Source organism: Protomyctophum bolini (assembly GCF_963924005.1).
Source record: "Protomyctophum bolini genome assembly, chromosome: 20".
NCBI classification, from domain to species: domain Eukaryota; kingdom Metazoa; phylum Chordata; class Actinopteri; order Myctophiformes; family Myctophidae; genus Protomyctophum; species Protomyctophum bolini.
Window position 1 is genome coordinate 6,209,220 of NC_137881.1, and position 20,238 is coordinate 6,229,457.

General features: G+C 42.1%; 2 protein-coding genes across 2 annotated transcripts; one reads left to right on the forward strand and one right to left on the reverse strand.

Moving 5' to 3' along the window:
• Positions 1-3,920: 3,920 nt before the first annotated feature.
• LOC308334979 (ATP-binding cassette sub-family E member 1-like) lies at positions 3,921-15,484 on the reverse strand. The gene is made up of 19 exons (XM_080791891.1): positions 15,322-15,484; positions 12,145-12,259; positions 11,522-11,607; positions 11,153-11,250; positions 10,700-10,817; positions 10,333-10,470; positions 9,609-9,678; positions 9,371-9,467; positions 9,030-9,119; positions 8,677-8,798; positions 8,217-8,341; positions 7,957-8,053; positions 7,128-7,187; positions 6,948-7,006; positions 6,701-6,811; positions 5,973-6,115; positions 5,641-5,763; positions 4,790-4,901; positions 3,921-4,640 (listed from the first exon to the last, which is right to left on the reverse strand). The coding sequence occupies exons 2-19, from the start codon at positions 12,245-12,247 to the stop codon at positions 4,590-4,592; spliced, it is 1,803 nt and encodes a 600-aa protein (XP_080648017.1). The 5' UTR covers positions 12,248-12,259; positions 15,322-15,484; the 3' UTR covers positions 3,921-4,589.
• Positions 15,485-16,669: 1,185 nt separating this feature from the next.
• Positions 16,670-19,829, forward strand: anapc10 (anaphase promoting complex subunit 10). The gene is made up of 6 exons (XM_080791905.1): positions 16,670-16,824; positions 17,262-17,379; positions 17,511-17,601; positions 17,799-17,919; positions 18,085-18,138; positions 18,471-19,829. Exons 2-6 carry the CDS (start codon positions 17,265-17,267, stop codon positions 18,645-18,647), a joined length of 558 nt encoding a protein of 185 aa, XP_080648031.1. The 5' UTR covers positions 16,670-16,824; positions 17,262-17,264; the 3' UTR covers positions 18,648-19,829.
• The last annotated feature ends 409 nt before the right edge of the window (positions 19,830-20,238 follow it).

Genomic DNA, 20,238 nt, shown 5'->3' on the forward strand with positions numbered 1-20,238 from the left:
CCTGAAGGACCCCTCTGGGTCTTAATTAATTAACAATGCCGGTTCTAGGCGAGTGGCAGAGAATACCCAAACGTGCATCCTGCCCACCCACAATTAAAAGTTATGGGGAATATATATTTTTGGCCAATATAAAAAATAACTATCTGTACCATTTATCATTTTTGATCGGGTGCGGGCAGCATTTGTAGACCCAAGTAAACACATACTGCATGGTAGCGACTATAGCGAGGCGGAGGGAGGGAGAGGCGACACAGTTTTCTGCCCCGCTTTGGGAGGGACTTTCACCCTAGTTTCACCCTCAGGCCGGGAACCCATTTTGGGGTTCTGTAGAGTATGTACAGTTTTTCCAGAAAACTTAGGTCAAGTTTTAGAGGCGTTTTTAGAATCGGCCTCAGGCCTAAATGGGTTAAACCCATATATGGAGATCCCTGATGTCATCAATATTGGCCAGCAACTCTACATCTGACCTCAAACCCTTAGATCTCCATACAGTATGGAACTGACCTGTTCTGACTGTTGATCTGACCCCCCCATGCCAAAGCACCAGTGCTCTGCCAGCAGTCTGCCGTCACCCAGGCGGATGCGTGCATATGAACTGGTCGCTTCTCGCCCTCAGAGTGTCTTATACTGGAGCATTTTTGGCTGGGGACCCCCCCAGCTCCCATGTCTCTGATTGGTGATAATTAACTTGGAGACAATAAATGAAACAAAAATAGAAAGAGACAATATAAGGCGATGAATGGGTTGTCTCAACTCATTGGAAGAAATGTTATTTGTAAATGTACTATTTTGTGTGTGTACTGAAGAGGTGGAGAGACTGGGAACACTGATCTATCAGTGGTTCTCAACCTTTTTCATGTCAAGGACCCCCAGAATTATCTGTATTTGGCTGCGGATCTGAAAATATGTTGTTCCAATTAAGGACACCCCAGAAGCAAAGATTTGTGTTAAAAACATTCCCTTTGAAGGAATATATATTCAAAGATTTGCACAACATTTTCACAATTCTTTCAAAAATAGCAGATCTACAAGCTCGTAGCGCGGCACAGGTCTCCACACATGGATTAAAGCAAAATACATTCTCACGGCGAAAAATGTTTGCTTGGCTATTGGCTAAGACTAATGTGAGATCTCAGATAAATGTTTGCATGGCTATTGGCCAAGTCCTCTAATGTGAGATCTCAGATAAATGTTTGCATGGCTATTGGCTAAGTCCTCTAATGTGAGATCTCAGATAAATGTTTGCATGGCTATTGGCTAAGTCCTCTAATGTGATATCTCAGATTTGTGAAACTGAAAATGACGCCCACACACACTGGCAGTGAATCCTAGACAATTAACACAGTATGTAACATTGTTTTAGTAATTGTAATTGTTCCTGCTAGGCTGAGGCTTTGCCTTTAACCTATGCTTTTATACAAAGTATGGAATATCTGAGGTTATTAAGATTTTATGGAAAACGCTTCAGAATATATTGCTATGTTGACCACTATAAAACAGCCTAACTACAAGCTTTGTATTGAGAGCTTGTAGTTTTCACTGTGCAGCTTCTATGGAATCCAAATGACTGAAATCAATCGTGGTTGAATCCATGGCTCTACACTTGGACCCCTCTTTTTTCCCCCTCTACACCAAATCTCTTTACCATATTGCCAAATCTTCACCTATTATGACATGGGCATGTGGTTGAAAAACAAACAATCATATCACCATCCCAATACGAGTGACTGCACTGCACCAAAATATGTAATCCTAAATTGAATTGAAGTCAGTCAGCAAGTATCCCCGATGGCAGTAAAGCACAACCAGCATACACATTAGCAGCAAGTATAAGATTTATTGTAAATTCCATTATTGTTACATTGTGTTCATGACACACCTCCACAATGCTGCTGCCCTGTCCATTCAGGCTGACATGAGGCAGAGCGTTAAGCACGTTAAAGTATAGTTGTAAACGCTGCAAGACACTGATGCAGAGATCAACGCATCTCTGGGATGTTTACCACGCTGCAAGGATACAGAATACCCATTCATCAACACGACGGCCATTACGCCCCTTTAGTCATGTGGAACTGTGGGTTCCATAAAGCACGTTTTATATAGGACTTTAAGCAACTAGTCGACTAGTAGCCTGGGCACCATTTCATTTAGGGTATATGATCCTGTCGGGAGCAGATGATATCGTTACGTCATGTTGTAGTATTGTTTTGTAGTCGACAGGCAGGAACAAGGGGGGAAGGCGGGACTTCCTTTTCCCTCAAACCGATTTTTCTCAATAAAAGCTACAGACTACGAGAGCTTTTATTGTTATTCTTTCGGTTTGAGGGAAAAGGAAGTCCCGCCCCGTTGTTCCTGCCTGTCGTGTCGACTACAAAACAATACTACAACATGACGTAACGATATCATCCGCTCCCGACAGGATCATACGGACTTTTGAAACAGAGACCAGGCTTTCCTCCGAGGTGGTGGAAAGCCTGGTGAGGCCAGGTTAGTCGACTAGTAAATCCACTAGTTGACCTCGTTGGTACTAGTTGACTAGTTGATAAGAAAAAAAAAGAAAAGAAAAAAAAGTTGGGTTTCTTTCCTCCCGTTTTTGTAGTCCTCAAGATCAAGTAGATTATAGTTATAGTCAACAATGTACAAATATTATTATAAAAAAAAAGAAAAACTGGCCTAGTTAAACAACCAGTCTACTAGTAAACTAGGCAACTAGTCAACTAGTAAAAATCACTAGAAGTGAAAGCCCTAGATTATACTTTGTATGGTAGCCAATCTATGATTTATAGATCTGCTCATTTCGGTGTAAAACACCGTTGCATGATGGTGCATAAATTCAAGTCTACCAGACCAGTCTCACGTAGCCAGAGATCACCGCCTACTCACACATCTAAATTCAATGTATGGGCTAGAACAGCAGGCAAACAGCAGCACTAACAAACGTACGCCCACTGATTTGAAAACCAAATCCCGATACCGTCCCAATATGGACCGCCCTGAAGTCTTTGAAATGGTTCCGAGGTCTAGATAAATGGCCCGAATCTCTATTCTATACATTTCCAAATTGTTTCCACCCGGTTCTACACCCTACATGACATTTAGATGTCAGCAGACGACAGATTGGCAGGCAGAGATCTTTGATGGCCTGAACTACGCAAGACTATATGTAATATTAACCCATTCTGGACGGGAACTCCTTTTGGTGTTTTAACTAAGCATTATGGTTATACTTTAGCTATTTAAAAATAGCAGATCTACAAAGCTTGTAGGTCTGCTATTTTTGAAAAATCGTGAAAATGTGGCACAAATCTTTGAATATAATATATTCTTTCAGAAGACTTTTTATTTATCAGGCCTAAATGGGTTAACTCTAACAGTGCATTTTAACAGCGGAAGAACAACAACGGCGAGCGACACTTTGAACGACGTTTTAACAGCGGGGCGACAGCCAGACGAGTTTCACCGGAAGTGCATTATTTGTCAATGTGGACCCTACTCTACAGGCAACTACTGGCGATAACAGGCGATAGCTGGCGATGGTCGAAAAGTGGGCGGAGGAACGTCGGGCAAAAAAGACGAAAATAATTCAACTTTTGGGGGCGACCTCGTCCGGCGATAGGGCGATGAATTTTGCCCCATCGTGTCCTCCGTTCACTTTGACCATCGCCTGTTCACCTGCTAATCGCACAATTATCGCCAGCAGTCGCCCCCGGGTCCCATTGACAAATAAATAATGCACGTCTGGCTGTCGCCCCGCTGTTAAAACGTACTGGAAGAGCAAAATGGCCACCATGTGAATTTGCCCACATCTTCAGGAAGTAATGTTCAGTCATGTAGTCGTTATAGCATGGAGGTCTGAATGGTAGTTGTAGCATCCGTCCCCCCCGCCCCCCTCCCCCCCTCCCCTACACACACACACACACACACACACACACAAAACACGCACACTATAGGCTCTGTGCATAACTGCGGTCCCGGGTTTCCATTACGGTGGAATACATATTTCAGTTCATTTTTCCATAGGCATAGACATTTGAACCGAGTACACATATGAAGGTGTCATGATATAATGTTCCAGTTCAAGTCTGCTGCTAAACCTGTGGAGAAACGACGGTATGAACGGGTATGCCAACTTCAGCAAAACCCGGGACTACAGGAACTGTATACAGAGCCATACATCACTGCTACCAGTGACACTATGACCCAAACACCCAAACTCAGTTAAAGTCGCATCGTGCTAATCGGCGGGAATCAGTCGGGTCTGGTTGGATAACCTGTTGCACACTCAGATCTCCATCGGCCATACTCGGCACGGCAGCCATTTTGCTCTCGACGTCACGACTCTGGGCGTTCGGTGACCCCCCGATCCGCAGAATGGCTGCCAAAGTGATGAATAATATGGTCAATAATGACCTGCTGCTGTACTGTACAGTGGCGACATAAAAACACTGGAGAACGCTGCCGCCCGCCGGCTCGTCAAACAGCCGGCTGGCGTTCCGGCGTCTCCGCTGAGCTGCCTTGTGTCTCCAAAACGGCCATGGATGTTGTGGAACGAGCGGGAGGAAGCGGTGATGGGTCGGACAGGAAGTGTCTTAATAATCGTCCAAGAAGAAGTAGTTGCCGCTTTTCTTCTGCTCCGTGTCCTATAGGAGACGGGGGGCAGAGGGCAAAGGTCACTAAAGGTCATTCCAACGGCACGGAGTGTAGCAACTGTACACGACAGCATCAGATAAGAGTGTGTGTGTGTGTGTGTGTGTGTGTGTGCGTGCGCGTGTGTGTGTGTGTGTGTTACCTTGATAGAGGCTTGTTTGTTGATTCGTGGTCTGAAGTTGTTTGGGTCTCGTCTGAACGTGATCTCCAACAGAGACAAGAACTTGTTCATACCTGCCAACAGGCTCTGTGGACTGATGGACAGAGAGCAAACACAATGCATTGTTAATATCAACTGAAACAAGGTTCTGACCTGAGATCAGATTCTAAAAATGTCTTCTACACGCCGACAGTTTTCTGAAAAAGCTATGTTTCTATGTCAGTCGTTCTTCGATTTTTCTAAAATAGCAGACCTACAAGCTTGTAGATCTGCTATTTTTCAATAGCTAAAGCATAACATAATGCTAACACCAAAAGGGGTTCCCGCCCCAACATGGGTTAATTCAACTGTATATAAGTTAGATTGATAATACAATACAATATTTCCACATATTTTCATCTTGAATGAATAAGTATGTTATTATACTGCTCCATCTAGTGGACAAGTTAATAATTACGGTTTTCCATAGGAGGGGTACAAGGTGATCATTAAGCTTCATCGATGTCAATGTGAATGAAGACTAAATTGATAAATGGAGAACATCTGTATTTTACAATGATTACTGGCAGCTTGCTGTACAATATACAGCTTATTACACTTAGAAACAACATGAATATGTTTACAAGTAGGGCCTGGGCAATATGTTGATAAAACATGTACAATTAGTCTATGAGATTAGGACTCACTGTATCCATAGCAATGTAAACAGATGCAAAACTGCTTAACTAACTGCAGAACGCCTTAACTGACCAATGGAATTGATTAGTAGTAGCAAAGCCATGTAGTAATGTTTAGCATGCAAATCGCTAGTGTGCATTGTGTGTGTGTCTTACGTGTTGGCCCTACAGTCTTTGGAAGGGTTTCCGTCGAAGACGATGACTCTGTCTGCGAGGTAGGTTGCCATGATGAAGTCGTGTTCGACTACGAATGCAGTCTTCTTAGCATGGAGGATGTACCTACACACACACACACACACACACACACACACACACACACACACACACGTGTGTGAGTCTACAGTATATACTTGACTTGTAAACCTAACACTGGCAGAAGTTCTTTCGATGAATTTTCTTTAGGATAAAACAAATGGCAGATGCCACTGATAAAATTGCTGTCCTAAGTACAGTAATTGTGTGTGTGACTGTATGTGCTCGCGTTGCACCTCTTGATGACTCTCGCAGCCATGAGTCGCTGTTCGGAGTCCAGGTAAGCCGATGGCTCATCAATGAGATAAACGTCTGCTGGTTTCCCCAAACACAATGTTAATGCAACCCTCTGTAGCTCACCACCGGACAGGTTCTGAACCTAGAGACAGAAACACACACAATGTTAATGCAACCCTCTGTAGCTCTTCACCAGACAGGTTCTGAACCTAGAGATACAGACACAATGTTAATGCAACTCTCTGTAGCTCACCACCGGACAGGTTCTGAACCTAGAGACAGAAACAATGTTAATGCAACTCTCTGTAGCTCTCCACCGGACAGGTTCTGAACCTAGAGACAGACACAATGTTAATGCAACTCTCTGTAGCTCTCCACCATACAGGTTCTGAACCTAGAGACAGACACAATGTTAATGCAACTCTCTGTAGCTCTTCACCGGACAGGTTCTGAACCTAGAGACACAGACAATGTTAATGCAACTCTCTGTAGCTCTCCACCATACAGGTTCTGAACCTAGACACAGACAGACACAATGTTAATGTGAGAGAGCGATAGAGATAAAGGCATAGCGATACATTTTCTTATTATTTCTTAATTTAATTGTATCACTTTCTTATGGAAACAAAGACACGTTAAAAACTGGATTCAGAGAAAGTAATTAAAAAGAAAGGTGTGAGTGTGTGTGTGTGTGTGTGTGTGTGTGTGTGTGTGTGCGTGCGCTTACGTCTTGGTCTATGATGCATTCTATCTGCATGGGTTTCATCACATCGGTGATGAACTGGGGATGCATGTACGCATCTCTGATCTTGTCATGAAGCAATGCTCGAACACTGCCCTGTAACACAAAGACACACACTATATTATAGTATTAGAATAGCTTCACATTTGATGAACAGAGCCACCAATCAACAGACAGACAGACACACTTACAACAGCTTTAGACCATTAGACAAGACAGACTTCAAGAGTACCTTGAACTTGGGGCTGATGGTCTGAGGTTTGTAGCTGACGTTGAGGATGGGAACGTCACCTGACAGAGGGAGACAGAGACTGTAAATCTAAACTGTGTGTGTTTGCGCATGCATGTGTGTGTGTGTGTTTGCGTGTGTGTGTGTGTGTGTGTGTGTGTGTGTGTGTGCACACAATGTTACCTCCCGCATCAGCTTTGAGTCCTCCAGCCAACATCCTGATGAATGTCGTCTTCCCTGTCCCTGGAGACAGAATCACACACTGCTTAGATATACTGTACATAATTACACACACACGTTTATATTACTTATGTCCGTCTAGAGAAGTGAATAATATCATAATACCAACAGCTGTGGACACACGACTACATTTGGCATCAAATAATTGAGACATTTAGCAGATGCTTTTAATATCCAGAGTAACTTGACAGGGTAATTACTAGTGTGAAGACAGTAAGACACCTATTTAGTCCAATGTGAACATGCATCTATAATACATCGTTAAAAAAAGAATAAAGGAGCATAAAGGAGAAGAAAATACAGGATCTTTGTAAGAGAATTGATTTAAAAACATTAGTAATTAGCTACTGTATTGAAAAGAGAGAAGAACATTTTAAGAGAAAGAAAATACTGGATTTGTGTGTATGACAAATTAAAACAAACTAAAAAAAGATTTTTAGGTTAATTGTCGTGATTCGAATTGTATCGTGAGTTCAGTGAACGACTGTAGCATCTATTAAAAAAAGGCAACAAGAAGGCATACACGGAATGAGAGTGCTAGGGGGTGAGGTGGAGACGCGAGTTCTCAGCCTGAATGAGTGCTAGGGGGTGAGGTGGAGACGTGAGTTCTCAGCCTGAATGAGTGCTAGGGGGTGAGGTGGAGAGGTGAGTTCTCAGCCTGAATGAGTGCTAGGGGGTGAGGTGGAGAGGTGTGTTCTCAGCCTGGGGCACACAATACAACACTGTATGACACAACAAACACCACGTCAGTGTATGACAACATGCAACGCACCGTTCTCTCCCAACATCACCATGATTTCAGAATCAGTGAATTCGCCTTCTTTGATGTCCAGACTGAATTCTCCCAAGGTCTTCTGCATGTCTGGATACTGCAACATAACACAGTCAGGTTGGACCAAGGAACACTGATATCCCATCTTTTTTTCTATTTTTATTTGGCAACCCATTTCTTCACCCAGTGTCATTTATCAAATGTAATCCTGGGCGCTACACTTCCTATTTTTGCATGCTTGTGCTCAAAAAGGTACACACCAGGTAATGTCTAAGTCGTTTGACGTCCTCCTCATTGGCCGTCTCGGCCACCTTGAAGACCAATGAGGTTTCACGGAACCTCAGGTTCTCCGTGGGAACGTAACCATCCAGAAAGATGTTGATACCTGGCACACACACACACACACACACACACACACACACACACACACACACACACACACACACAATTAATTTTAGTTACTTGTGTTTTTGCTACAAGAGACTTTAAGAGAGGTTTAAGTCAAGCACTTTGATGTTGTCTGATTAAAGCCACGGTAGTTTGCTCCAGGTGCTACATTTTTAATGTATTAATGTTCAGCAACTTCAGACTAAAGACAATACATATTTTCATGGAACAAATGAGAATGAGTGAGAATCGTGATCTCAATTCTTGTTACCGAGATTCACATTTGAGCAAAAATCGTACTAGTGTGTGTGTGTGTGTGTGTGTGTCATTTACCCTCTCTAACGCTGAAAGGCATGGTCACCACTCCGTATGCACTGGGAACGCCGTATAGACAGCAGATGAAGTCAGACAGGTAGTCCAACACACTGAGGTCATGTTCCACTACGATGATGTACCTAACACACAAACACAGTCACACACACACACACACACACACACACAGACACACAGACACACACACACACACACACACACATTAGCATCAGTCAGTAAACAGCGCTTGGCAAAGGTTGTCGTTTCAGGAGTAGGGATGGAGCCCGAAAATCGGGTGCATTACAAATCCTGCTCGATAATGTGATCGTTATCAATACAAATGTACGAGCTCCATCCCTATTCAGGAGTGTTACCTGTCAGGTGTGATCAGTGATCTGATGGTGATAGCTGCCTTCAGCCTCTGTTTGACATCCAGATAACTGGATGGTTCATCAAACATGAAGCTACAACAGAGAGAGAGAGAGGAGGGATATGTGAACATAACTTTCAACTGGTTAGAAAGAAGAATAGAACAGAAATATACTTCATCAACCGGCTTCGACCGGGAACCCCTTTTTGTTGTTATACCTCAAATCCGGGAACCTATTTTGTAACATTAGCTGTAGCAACATAAACATAAAGAAAACATTTCAGATGTGGTCATGTGGTTAATGGTACAGAAGGAGGTGTGTGTGTGTGTGTGTGTGTGTATTACATGTCAGCGCTCTGTATGCAGACCACAGCACAGGCAAATCTCTGAAGTTCTCCACCAGACAGATCCTCTACGTTCCTCTCCCGGAGGTGAGTGAGATCTGACAACACAAAAGCAAACCATCAGAACACCTGACCACACTGAACTTAGCAGAAACACACGCGCACACACACACACACACACACACACACACACACACACACACACACACACAGGAAAAACAAGTGTGTGTAGTGTGTACCTAGCTGTTTACAGACGAGAGTCTGAGAATCTGTATCATCCTTTCTCGTGAGGATGGCTCCTACTGACCCCTGGTGGCAGAAATGGGAAAGTGACATATTATTGGTCTACCTTTTACTTGATAGGGACATAAAATCATCATGTTGACATGTCATTAAGCCCGACAACACAACAAACATTGCACTTGTGCTCTATTAATTTCTTAAATGTAAAAACCAGGGGTGTGCACAAAAGGTAGAGGTCTACCAGTAGATTTGAGAGGAAGAGAGAGTACTGCCGAAGCAGACAACCCGCCTTCCTCAGCGTCGTCAACGCTGAGGAAGGCCGATCAGGTCGAAACGCGTACGTTGTCTGCTCGTCAGAGGTAAATAAATCATGTGAAAAGGACATATATTGAGTGCTGGCATTTCTTCATTTTATCGTCTACCAGTAGATCACAAAGGCAGTGAAGGTAGTGAATGACATGCCCTTACAAATATATAAATGCATTACAACGCCCCCTCTATTCCGCATTCCAAGTGCGTTTATCTTATATGTAAGCCCAGCACCACTACATTCAGAAATGGGATATTAATCATGTTTTGGGTGGGTAGATCTTGTGTTGAGCTGGTCATTTTGAAAGTAGCTTTCAAGTCATGATCTGTTTTCTAACATATTTTAGTAGACAAGACAGACAGATCGATCCCACAAATGATAATTTTGATAATTATTTTTGTCATGCTTACCTTGACAGTCTTGGGGATCTGGTCGACATACTGCGGTTTGACGATGGCTCTCAGATCGTCTTCCAGGATCTTGGTGAAGTAGTTCTGAAGTTCAGAACCTCTGAAGTATGTCAGAATCTCCTGCCAGTCTGGAGGGCTCTGGAACACAAACATTAATGTTAGTAGCCAATCCATTCCACTAGTATTCATTTGAACATACTATACACTCTATATACATACTATACACTGTGTGTGTGTGTGTGTGTGTGTGTGTGTGTGTGTGTGTGTGTGTGTGTGTGTGTGTGTGTGTGTGTGTGTGTGTGTGTGTGTGTGTGTGTGTGTGTGTGTGTGTCTGTCTCTGTGTTTTAAGAGCAGTTGTCATTCTCACATCATATTTTCCCAGATTGGGTTTCAGTTTTCCTGCCAGGATCTTTAGAGCGGTGGACTTTCCAATACCGTTGGTACCGACCAGACCCAGAACCTCACCTGGTCTGGGGATTGGAAGACTGGATGGAAAGACAGACAGACAGACAGACAGACAGACAGACAGACAGACAGACAGACAGACAGACAGAGAGAGAGAGTTATAGGCTGGGCAATATACTGTCTGATATTATATTGATATAGGGACATGAGACTAGATATCATCTGTAATTACATGGCCTGACCTAAGTTTTTTTTTAACATTAGCAGTTTCTTCCCATTTTTAATCACTTAATCATTATTTTATACAATAATAGATGTCTGAAATAGATACAAATAGCCAATCCACAAGCTCACAACAATGTAACAATAGATACAATCCACACATGTACTGTATAAATAAATGCACTGTACATACCGGTGCAGTTTGAAGGAGTTGGCACAGTACCGGTGGGTCGTCTCCTTCACCAAGTTACTGGGCAGGTTGACGATGGACAGAGCGGAAAATGGACATTTCTACACGCATACACACACACACACACACACACACACACACACACACACACACACACAGTCACACACAGAACGTTTTACTACATCAAGATACAATATACATTGTCCTGCACAGTCTACTACTAAACATACATGAACCACATTTCTGCCATTTAAAAATAGCCGATCTACAAGCTCACAATGTGATGATGTGATGCTCTGTGAGCTTGTAGATCTGCTACTTTCAAATGATTTGTATACAATTGAAAACTGGTGAACCACTGGCGGTTGTTACCTTGATACAGATCCCACAGCCAATACACAGAGACTCAGAGATCCACACCAGCTTACTCGTGGGAGTGACTTCTATACACAGTTTACCTGTAAGTGCGCGCACCCACACACACACACACACACACACACACACACACACACACACACACACTCTCTGTCAGGTCACAGGTGATGTTCCCATCCTCAACGTCAGCTACAAACCTCAGACAATCAGCCCCAAGTTCAAGTTAAAGTCTGTCTGTGAAAAGCTGTTGTAAGTCTGTCTGTCGATGGATCTATTAATCAAATGTGAAGGTATTCTAATAATATAATATTATGTCAGAGATCACTTTGTAATAAGTATTTATGAATAAAACACTTACATTAAAGATATACATGAAGTATACATGTGTGGTTCAGAAATTGTGCCCCCTCAGTTTAAAAAACTAAATCACACTCTTATCATATATCATCGTACATCACTTTCCATGGTCAGCCAATCAGCTGATCACATTCGTGTTCAAACGGACAGAGGCAGACACACAGACATACACACAAACTGTGCATAGGAGGGACTAGCGCCCCTCAAAAATAATAATCATTCGAAACCTGTGTATACTCACACATCAACACACACATACGTACCCATGCGGACAACAGGACAACTCTTCTTGCATTCTTGTCGACATTTCTTGGGTTTACACTTGTCATGGCTGACGATGGCAATCCTTGTGTTTTTATCCGCCATGATGCACAGCAGCTAAAAGAGAGCCAGGGAGGGAGAGAGAGAGAGAGATAAGTCAGCTTAAACCTCTTTTTACCCACATTCAGACATCTTTTACATCTTCTGTGACACATTGGGACACTGCTGACACACGGCTGTGTTTAGAGGACAGATAGGGAGACAGAGAGGGAAGGAGTGAGAGATAAGGAGAGGGAGGGAGGACAATCACACACCGACCCACATCCATCAACCATTAATACTACTGTCATGACTCACCTATCGTCTGTCTGTCCTACAGCAAATCAATATTGTCACCTACTGTTAGGGCTTTTTTTTTTGAAAAATCGTAAAAATGCGGCACAAATCTTTGAATATATATTCTTTCAGATGTCAGATTTCGATGTCAGGCCTAAATGGGTTAAAGCAGACTAGTAACTGTACTGTTTGCCTTTGTATTGCAGGATTGTGTATAATGAACAAAAGAGTGTATGGTGTGAACAGAAAGACAGAGCTACCATCCATAGAACAACATTATTCTGCTGACAGACTGACCTCTGACTGTCCCACACGGTTCATAGAGATACACACACCGGTTCATAGAGATTATATGGAAATATAGATCAACATTAGGGGTGATCAACAGGTGATCAAACCAAGTGATTTAACTTTTTTTTAAACATAATTTATTTTACATTAAATCATCGATTTTGGAGAAAACCGGTGTCACATTTAAAACAAACAAAATCACAGCTAGCTGGTAACTAGTTCCCATCATATTAGTTGGTAACTACCTAGGCCCCATCACTTTAAGCAATATCAGAAATCAAAATAGCCCATAGCCCAAACATCAGCAATCATAGTCCGCATCCAGGGTTTCTCCCTGGAAACAAATGTAGTCTGGGTATAGGCGGCAAGTACCAGAGTGGGGCGCATATGCACATGTACACTATAGCTGCACGTTACAGACACAATGTAATGTCAATATTTCAATAGCACGGTCATATACAATATGACTGGGTTCACCATTTTTTATGTTTAAGTGTAGCAAGTAGCAACAAAGAAACATTCTTTTTTTAAAAGCACAACCGTGTGAAGTGAGGGGCGCTAATATATTAAAGTCTAACTCATGTTGATTAAAACAAACACAAACATTGAACTAAAGACAAACATCTCAAAAGACGAACACTCAAAAACATCATCAATCGTCAATAATAGTCAAAAGTATCACATTATTGCTCTTATTTGCATTCCACCGACCTGTTTTAAGGTTCTTTAACCCACTAAGACCTGAGGCCAATTATTCTGCCAGATGCTTTCCTGGTTTTAATGGGTTAGAGGTGTAATAACACGTACATTGTAAGTGAAGAACTTTGGTAAAAACGAAATGTTTTTTTGGTCAAAAGGTTCATTTCAGGTTTGTTCAGTAACAGGTCTCTCTCCCCAGGCTCTTTTTTCCCCAGGTGGGTCACCTCACCAATTTCATCCACTCAGAAGAGAAAACTAGAACTCATTCATCAGCTTTTTGTTCCATCACTTCCAATTACACTTGCCCATGTATATCCGCCATGAGTTCTCTCACCCTTCTGGATGAAATTGGCTTTTTTCCCGTTTTCCGAGCAAACACCAAACACCCTATAATTATAGCAATGATTAAGAAGATGGAATTATAGAGCCCATGAAACCTCCTCAGCCGTGCTCATCATGAAAAACAAACAAGCCACCGAGCCGGCCCATGACAGACTCTTAATAGTATTACCTGGTGCATAGAAGTGCATAGTGTCTCAGCTCAGCAGATGCACAGCCGGCCAGGGTTGTTAGACCTCAGGCTCTTTGCTGCATATCATTCCCCATCTCTCTCCTACTATCCACATAAACTATGAAAATGCCCAAAAATAAATATCTATAAAAAAAAACCCTAATCCACAGCTAATCTCCATCACATGTAAAATTGACATCACATGCATGACACACACACACACACACACGATGAGTCAAACTTAACTCACAATCAAAGGACCACACACACTCCAGTTTTAGGTGATAAGCGAGCCACCACTCACCCAAACACATTTCTCTCTGTTTTTCACCACTGAAAAGGTTAGTAGTTAGTAGTTTACAACACCACAATAAAAACTAGTGTAGTATCCACATCAATGTTTTACTTTCTTTAACTGTGTGTGTGTGTGTGTGTGTGTGTGTGTGTGTGTGTGTGTGTGTGTGTGTGTGTGTGTGTGTGTGTGTGTCTTTAAATGTCCTGATGAATTGAAAATGGAGGACCCTGATGTAAACAAGCCTGAATATATCCTTGCAGCAGCAGTTTTTGTATTGACCTGACCTGACCTGTACTTTCTTTGCACTGTACCCATTCTACAAACGGAATAAAATGTATCACATGTCAAATCTACAGTTAGTCAAAAACTAGTCAAATTAACCCAATAGTAAGTTACACAGTAAATCCCCATCACATTTATGGGCATAACGAGTCAACCTAATCTACAGTTAGCCTGTAACTGGTCTATGGACCATAGCTAGCCTGTAAGTCAAACCTAACCTTCAGTTAGCCTGTAACTATAAAACCTAACCTACAGTTGTCAAACCTAATCTACAGTTAGACAGTGACTGTATTCACTATAGTATTCAGCAATCATCAGGTGTAACGGCATCGCTAGTCAAAGTAAGCCAGTGACTACTCAAAACAAACCTACACAGTAACGAATCAAACTAAAACTATATCAGGCAGTACAAATCGTAGTACGTAATCTACACTAATCCATCACAGTCATTAAATGGCATCAGTGTGTCACTATAGCATCAAACTAAACGCTACAGTTAGCCGGGGTAACAGGTCAAGATAAACTAGCCACTAAGCCACCCGTTTAACAAGTCAAATTAAACGACAGATACCCGTTAACATGTCAATTTAAACGGCGGTTACCCCCTATGCGCGGTAACAAGTCAAGTTAAAAGTACAGTCAGCTAGTAATAACCAGTCTCCATCACATAAGGCCCAGTGTAATTTGACAGCTGCTGTGTGCGGGTAAAGACACACAAACCTTTACGTTTTCATCTCCTGCGTTTCAAATCATAATCAAACTCACCCCACGCGCCGGGGTCCGCGGCCACGCGGCTCACGACTCGTTCGGTGGTGAGATGAAGCCCGTCTCGGCGCAGATAAGATTGAAATGTGGGTGAATTAAAGTGCTGTTTTAGTTTTTTCTTTACAGCAACGTGTTCTTGTTCAGCAGAAAAAAGCCGGCAGTGTGACGGATCTCTGCGTGGGAAGAAAGATGGCGGCTGAGTGACCTCACGTCACCGCGCGTTCCGCGCAATGTTGCCGGGTCTTGCAAGAGAAACAAGCAACCGGGTCTATGAAAACAAGGCAAGGCAAAATAAATTGATTGATTAAAAAAAAGAGTTTAAACATTTTTAAAACTAAAATCTTGTCCCTGGCATAAAATATTTTCAGATGTGGGTCTGCACCATCTGCACTCTGCAGACACAATGACAAATACATAATTATCTTGGGGGTCATTGGAAATTTGATATGAAAATGTTGTGAATCACATTATGAAACAAGCCCGAAATAAGCAACAGCACTTTAGAAACAACACAATTGATTGATTGTTTGAAGTATTTAATAACAGTTTGCAGAATTACAGTACATTTCAAGCACAACTCAATACAAAAACTGTTAACTGTGAGTGGACAGTGGAGTGGACCTTAGAGTAGTGGACGACCCAATAAAGCATTACACTTGTTTACAAGAGGGTCCACCTTGTTCAATTCATCAAGCCCCCCCAAAACGCCGCAACTCGCAACTACCAATAAGCAACTTTACAGAAAACAAGCACAAAGTCGCTTATAATAAGTGGACATGGCGGTACCCGTGGAAAGCCCTGGTTCCGTGCTCTTTGTCCGGTCTGGAGCCCGCCCACTGTATCCGGTCATTTCCACGCACACATTACACACAAACGCAGAGACTGGTTCCGTATCTGCTCTAGACCAGATGGGGAGAAGTCTAGACTCTAAAGTCAATTTTGCAATTTTGATGCTGGTCGGAAGACGCGGTCGCGGCGGGATGACGCAGTAAAAAAATGACAATAAAAAAAAATGACAATAAAATAAATACATAAAAAACAAAGAACAACACCAGTCACCAGACCAGAGACGCCTAAGAAAAATATAGTTACAAATAGTTTTCATAAAAAAGACAAATAAAGGCTTAGAATAGCTATTTGATGTATGTATTTGTATTACATATTTTATGTATTTACTCAAATAATTACAAAATTGATTATGTTAATATCACGTTCATTATTTTGTGTCGATGAAGGAGAAACTATAGTTTATAATTATATCGGAGAAAGCAAAGGAAACAATACAACCTTTGCCAGTAATGACGCAATAAAACCTGCGACTGAGCGTGACGTCACCAACCAGCGACCGAACTTGAGTTAAAGAAGTGGGAGATTCGAAGGAGAAGAAGCGAAAAAAACAAACAAAAAAGGAACGTTTTTAATGTATTTTTTGGATTTAAATAACGCGACACGACATTTGAGCCGCTGAACGGACACGTTGAGGATCTTTTGGCAGGTTAACGGGTAAGCTGTGTGTGTGTGAGTGTGCTTTAAACCACCACCATTCATGTGTGGAATGTTATGCTAAATAAATAAGTCCAACACTATTCATTGCTCGCGGTTATTTTGCCTATTGAAGATTCTTCTTATAACATTAAACAAAAGAAAGGCGGCCAGTCATTCCTATTGACTGAATCAATCAATCAAGTCCATAGTCTAACTGTCCATTAGGTCAGTCTGCGCGGATAGGACCGATCTATGTATTTGGAATACATGAAATGTCTGTCTGTAAGATCAGACATTCTAGAGCTCGTGTAAAAGCAAGGCACGTTCAACAACAATGGAATTCAATGTGCTTTACACAAAGCAGCAAAGGAAATATAATATAAACTGACTTGTGTTCACGATGCGTTAGTGTTGTTGAGCGCACTGTTTGTTGACAAGTGAACTGTGGATTTTAGAGGATGGCCACGCCAAGTAAGACCCCCCCAGGGGCGGACCCCAAACAACTGGAGCGAACTGGTACCGTCCGAGAGATAGGCTCCCAGGCTGTGTGGTCCCTGTCCTCATGTAAACCAGGTGAGATTGACGTAATGACAGCTCCACTGACAAAATGAAAATACAGTATGTTGCAATGTTTGGTTATCATTCAACATGTTGACAGTCTCTCTCTCTCCCCCTCTCGCGCTCTGTCTCTCTCTCCCCCTCAGGTTTTGGAGTGGATCAGTTGAGGGATGATAACTTGGAGACCTACTGGCAGTCTGATGGCTCTCAGCCTCATCTGGTTAATATACAGTTCAGGTATAGTTCACACATAGGCCTACACTTGTGCACCTTTTTAACATTAACGTTTTACCACAGTTCAGGGAAAAGTGTGATCAGCGAGCAGGAAAAAAAGAAAATTGTTGGAACAGTCATAAATGAATGAGACCAGGTGACTGGTGATGAGAGGTTACATGGCAGACATCATGATGATGATGGTGTTTCTTGTCCTCCAGGAGGAAGACCACGGTGAAGATGTTGTGCATTTATGCTGATTATAAGTCGGATGAGAGCTACACTCCCAGTAAAATCTCTGTCCGAGTCGGGAACAACTTCCACAACCTGCAAGAAATCACAGTAACCATTCTATCTTCCATCACATTATATCCAATATTATATTCAATATATTGGAACCTGTTCACAACTTTCATGCTATATTTTGTAACCATTTTCTAAAACCAATAAACAATGACTTTTTATTAACTGTTCTCCCTTCATTCTCTTCTCCTCCTCTCTCTACAGCAGTTGGAAATGGTGGAGCCCAGTGGATGGATCCACATCTCCTTATTAGACAATGTAAATATTACCTTTTGTACTGTATGTATCTGCTCTGTATGTATGCTACATACAAAAAATGTATTGTTGCAGTGTCGGGCAGAAATCCTGTCTCTCCATATTCTCTCCAAGTTATTTTATTCTTTTTTTTCCCCTTTTCTTTTTTTGTAAATTAATCCCCTACTTGTACAAGTCACACAAAAACAAAAATGTCTGATCTACAAGTTCATGCTCTATTTAAGAGCTACTATAAGACAAAGTGAATCCATTGGAATACAGGACTGAGGTTATTATTCGTACGTCATTCATTCATTTACGTCACCTCACTGTGTGTCTGTCTGTCTGTCTTCCAGGCGAACAGCCCTATCCGTACGTTTATGATCCAGATAGCCGTTCTGGCCAACCACCAGAACGGCAGAGACACTCACATGAGGCAGATCAAAGTCTACACGCCCGTAGAAGAGAGTTCCATCGGAAAATACCCCCGGTGCACCACAGTGGACTTCATGATGTACCGAACCATCAGATGATTCATAGACATTTATCCTCGCCTATATACACACCTGTACACATTTACCTACAAGCCTTCATCTGGACGAGTCTTAAAGTCTGGGAACTGCACAAATTGTGGTTGTAGCAATGAATTGATAGCCAATGGGGAAAAAGTTTTACTCTGTGGTTGTACTCATATATATATACACACGTTTGATTTATTGATTTAATATTTTATTAGCGGGTTTAACAGTACCGGCAGGTAGTACAGTCAAAGGTTATGCTAAAAGGATAACACAAAAAGACCCAGGGGGCTTGTTTCCATTGTGGCCGATTGTACTCAATTCAACAGTAGTGTAGAGTAGACACCACATTTGCCGCTGCTTTTCATTCACTGTGTCAATCCGGCCGCCATATTGGCACCTTTGACAGGGCAAGCTGTGCCGGACTAATACATATGCATGCCCCATGTATGTTTACTGAAGCAGGAGGCCTCTCGATGAAACCATCACACCTCACTGAGTTTTGAAGCCGAAAACGTAGGTTAGGATTTAGAAGGCGCTTTTAGAATCGGCCTCAGGTTTAAAGGGGTAAATACAAAATGTGGGTTTTCATTTCAAAACACCGTATCGTATGTAGATACAAGCAATGATTATAAAACTGTTTCTCATGTACTTACATATTTCTTGCAGTGGAGTTATGGCAATTCGCCCGTGCCAATGTTGACGTAGTGGTGTCTACACATTATGGCAATTCACCCCCCCCCGCCCCCCAAACTGTATGAAATAAAACAAATCAAACAATTTAAATAGCTCAACACAACTAATAGGACTTATCTGAATTATTCAAACCCTTCATGCCATGGCCAAGTGTTTGATACTTTGTACTAGCGCACCCTTTTGACAGAAGCTTTTGAAACTAGTGGGAGGCTCGAGATTGTACTGGGAAAGTTCTACTCAGCTGTGCCCCCAGTATACAGCACAACTGGGAAAGTTCTACTCAGCTGTGCCCCCAGTATACAGGCAGCACAACTGAAGTAAGTAGTAAATACCTTGTATTGAGTATTTTGATGAACTTAAAGAAAGCTGATAGAGGCTGTCCGTCTCACACTGTTTCTGTTCTGAACACACATCTGTTTTACTTGTTTTCTTGGTTTGAATAAAATCCGTATTTTCTTAAAGTGCGCGTTGCTGTTTAACTCATGAGGATGCTGTGAGGAGAGCCGCAACACAAAGCAATTGCCTATTTCAGTGGTTCTCGTTCGTTTGGGCTACGGACACCCAAAACTCTTGAGTGTATATAAATGGACCTGTATGGTCCATTTGGTTACATTTTCACTGTCAAAGTTTCAGACCTACAAGGGTCCATTTTGTTCCTAAATAACAATTTAGCTGGGGACCGCCTGAAATCACCCCCAGGGACCACACCTTGAGAGCTCATTGATAATTAAAAAAACAATGCAGCTGTGTCTCATTAATGAATGAATGGCATAATGTTTTACAAGGAAGAAACAGTTAAAATTAATTCTTCATTTTTAACCCCTTTTATTTCTGCTTCTGATGTACTCTAGTCATGTCTTTATGGCTGGTGGGGATATGTTTAATTCCTGATTCTGGTAGGTTTTCTTCT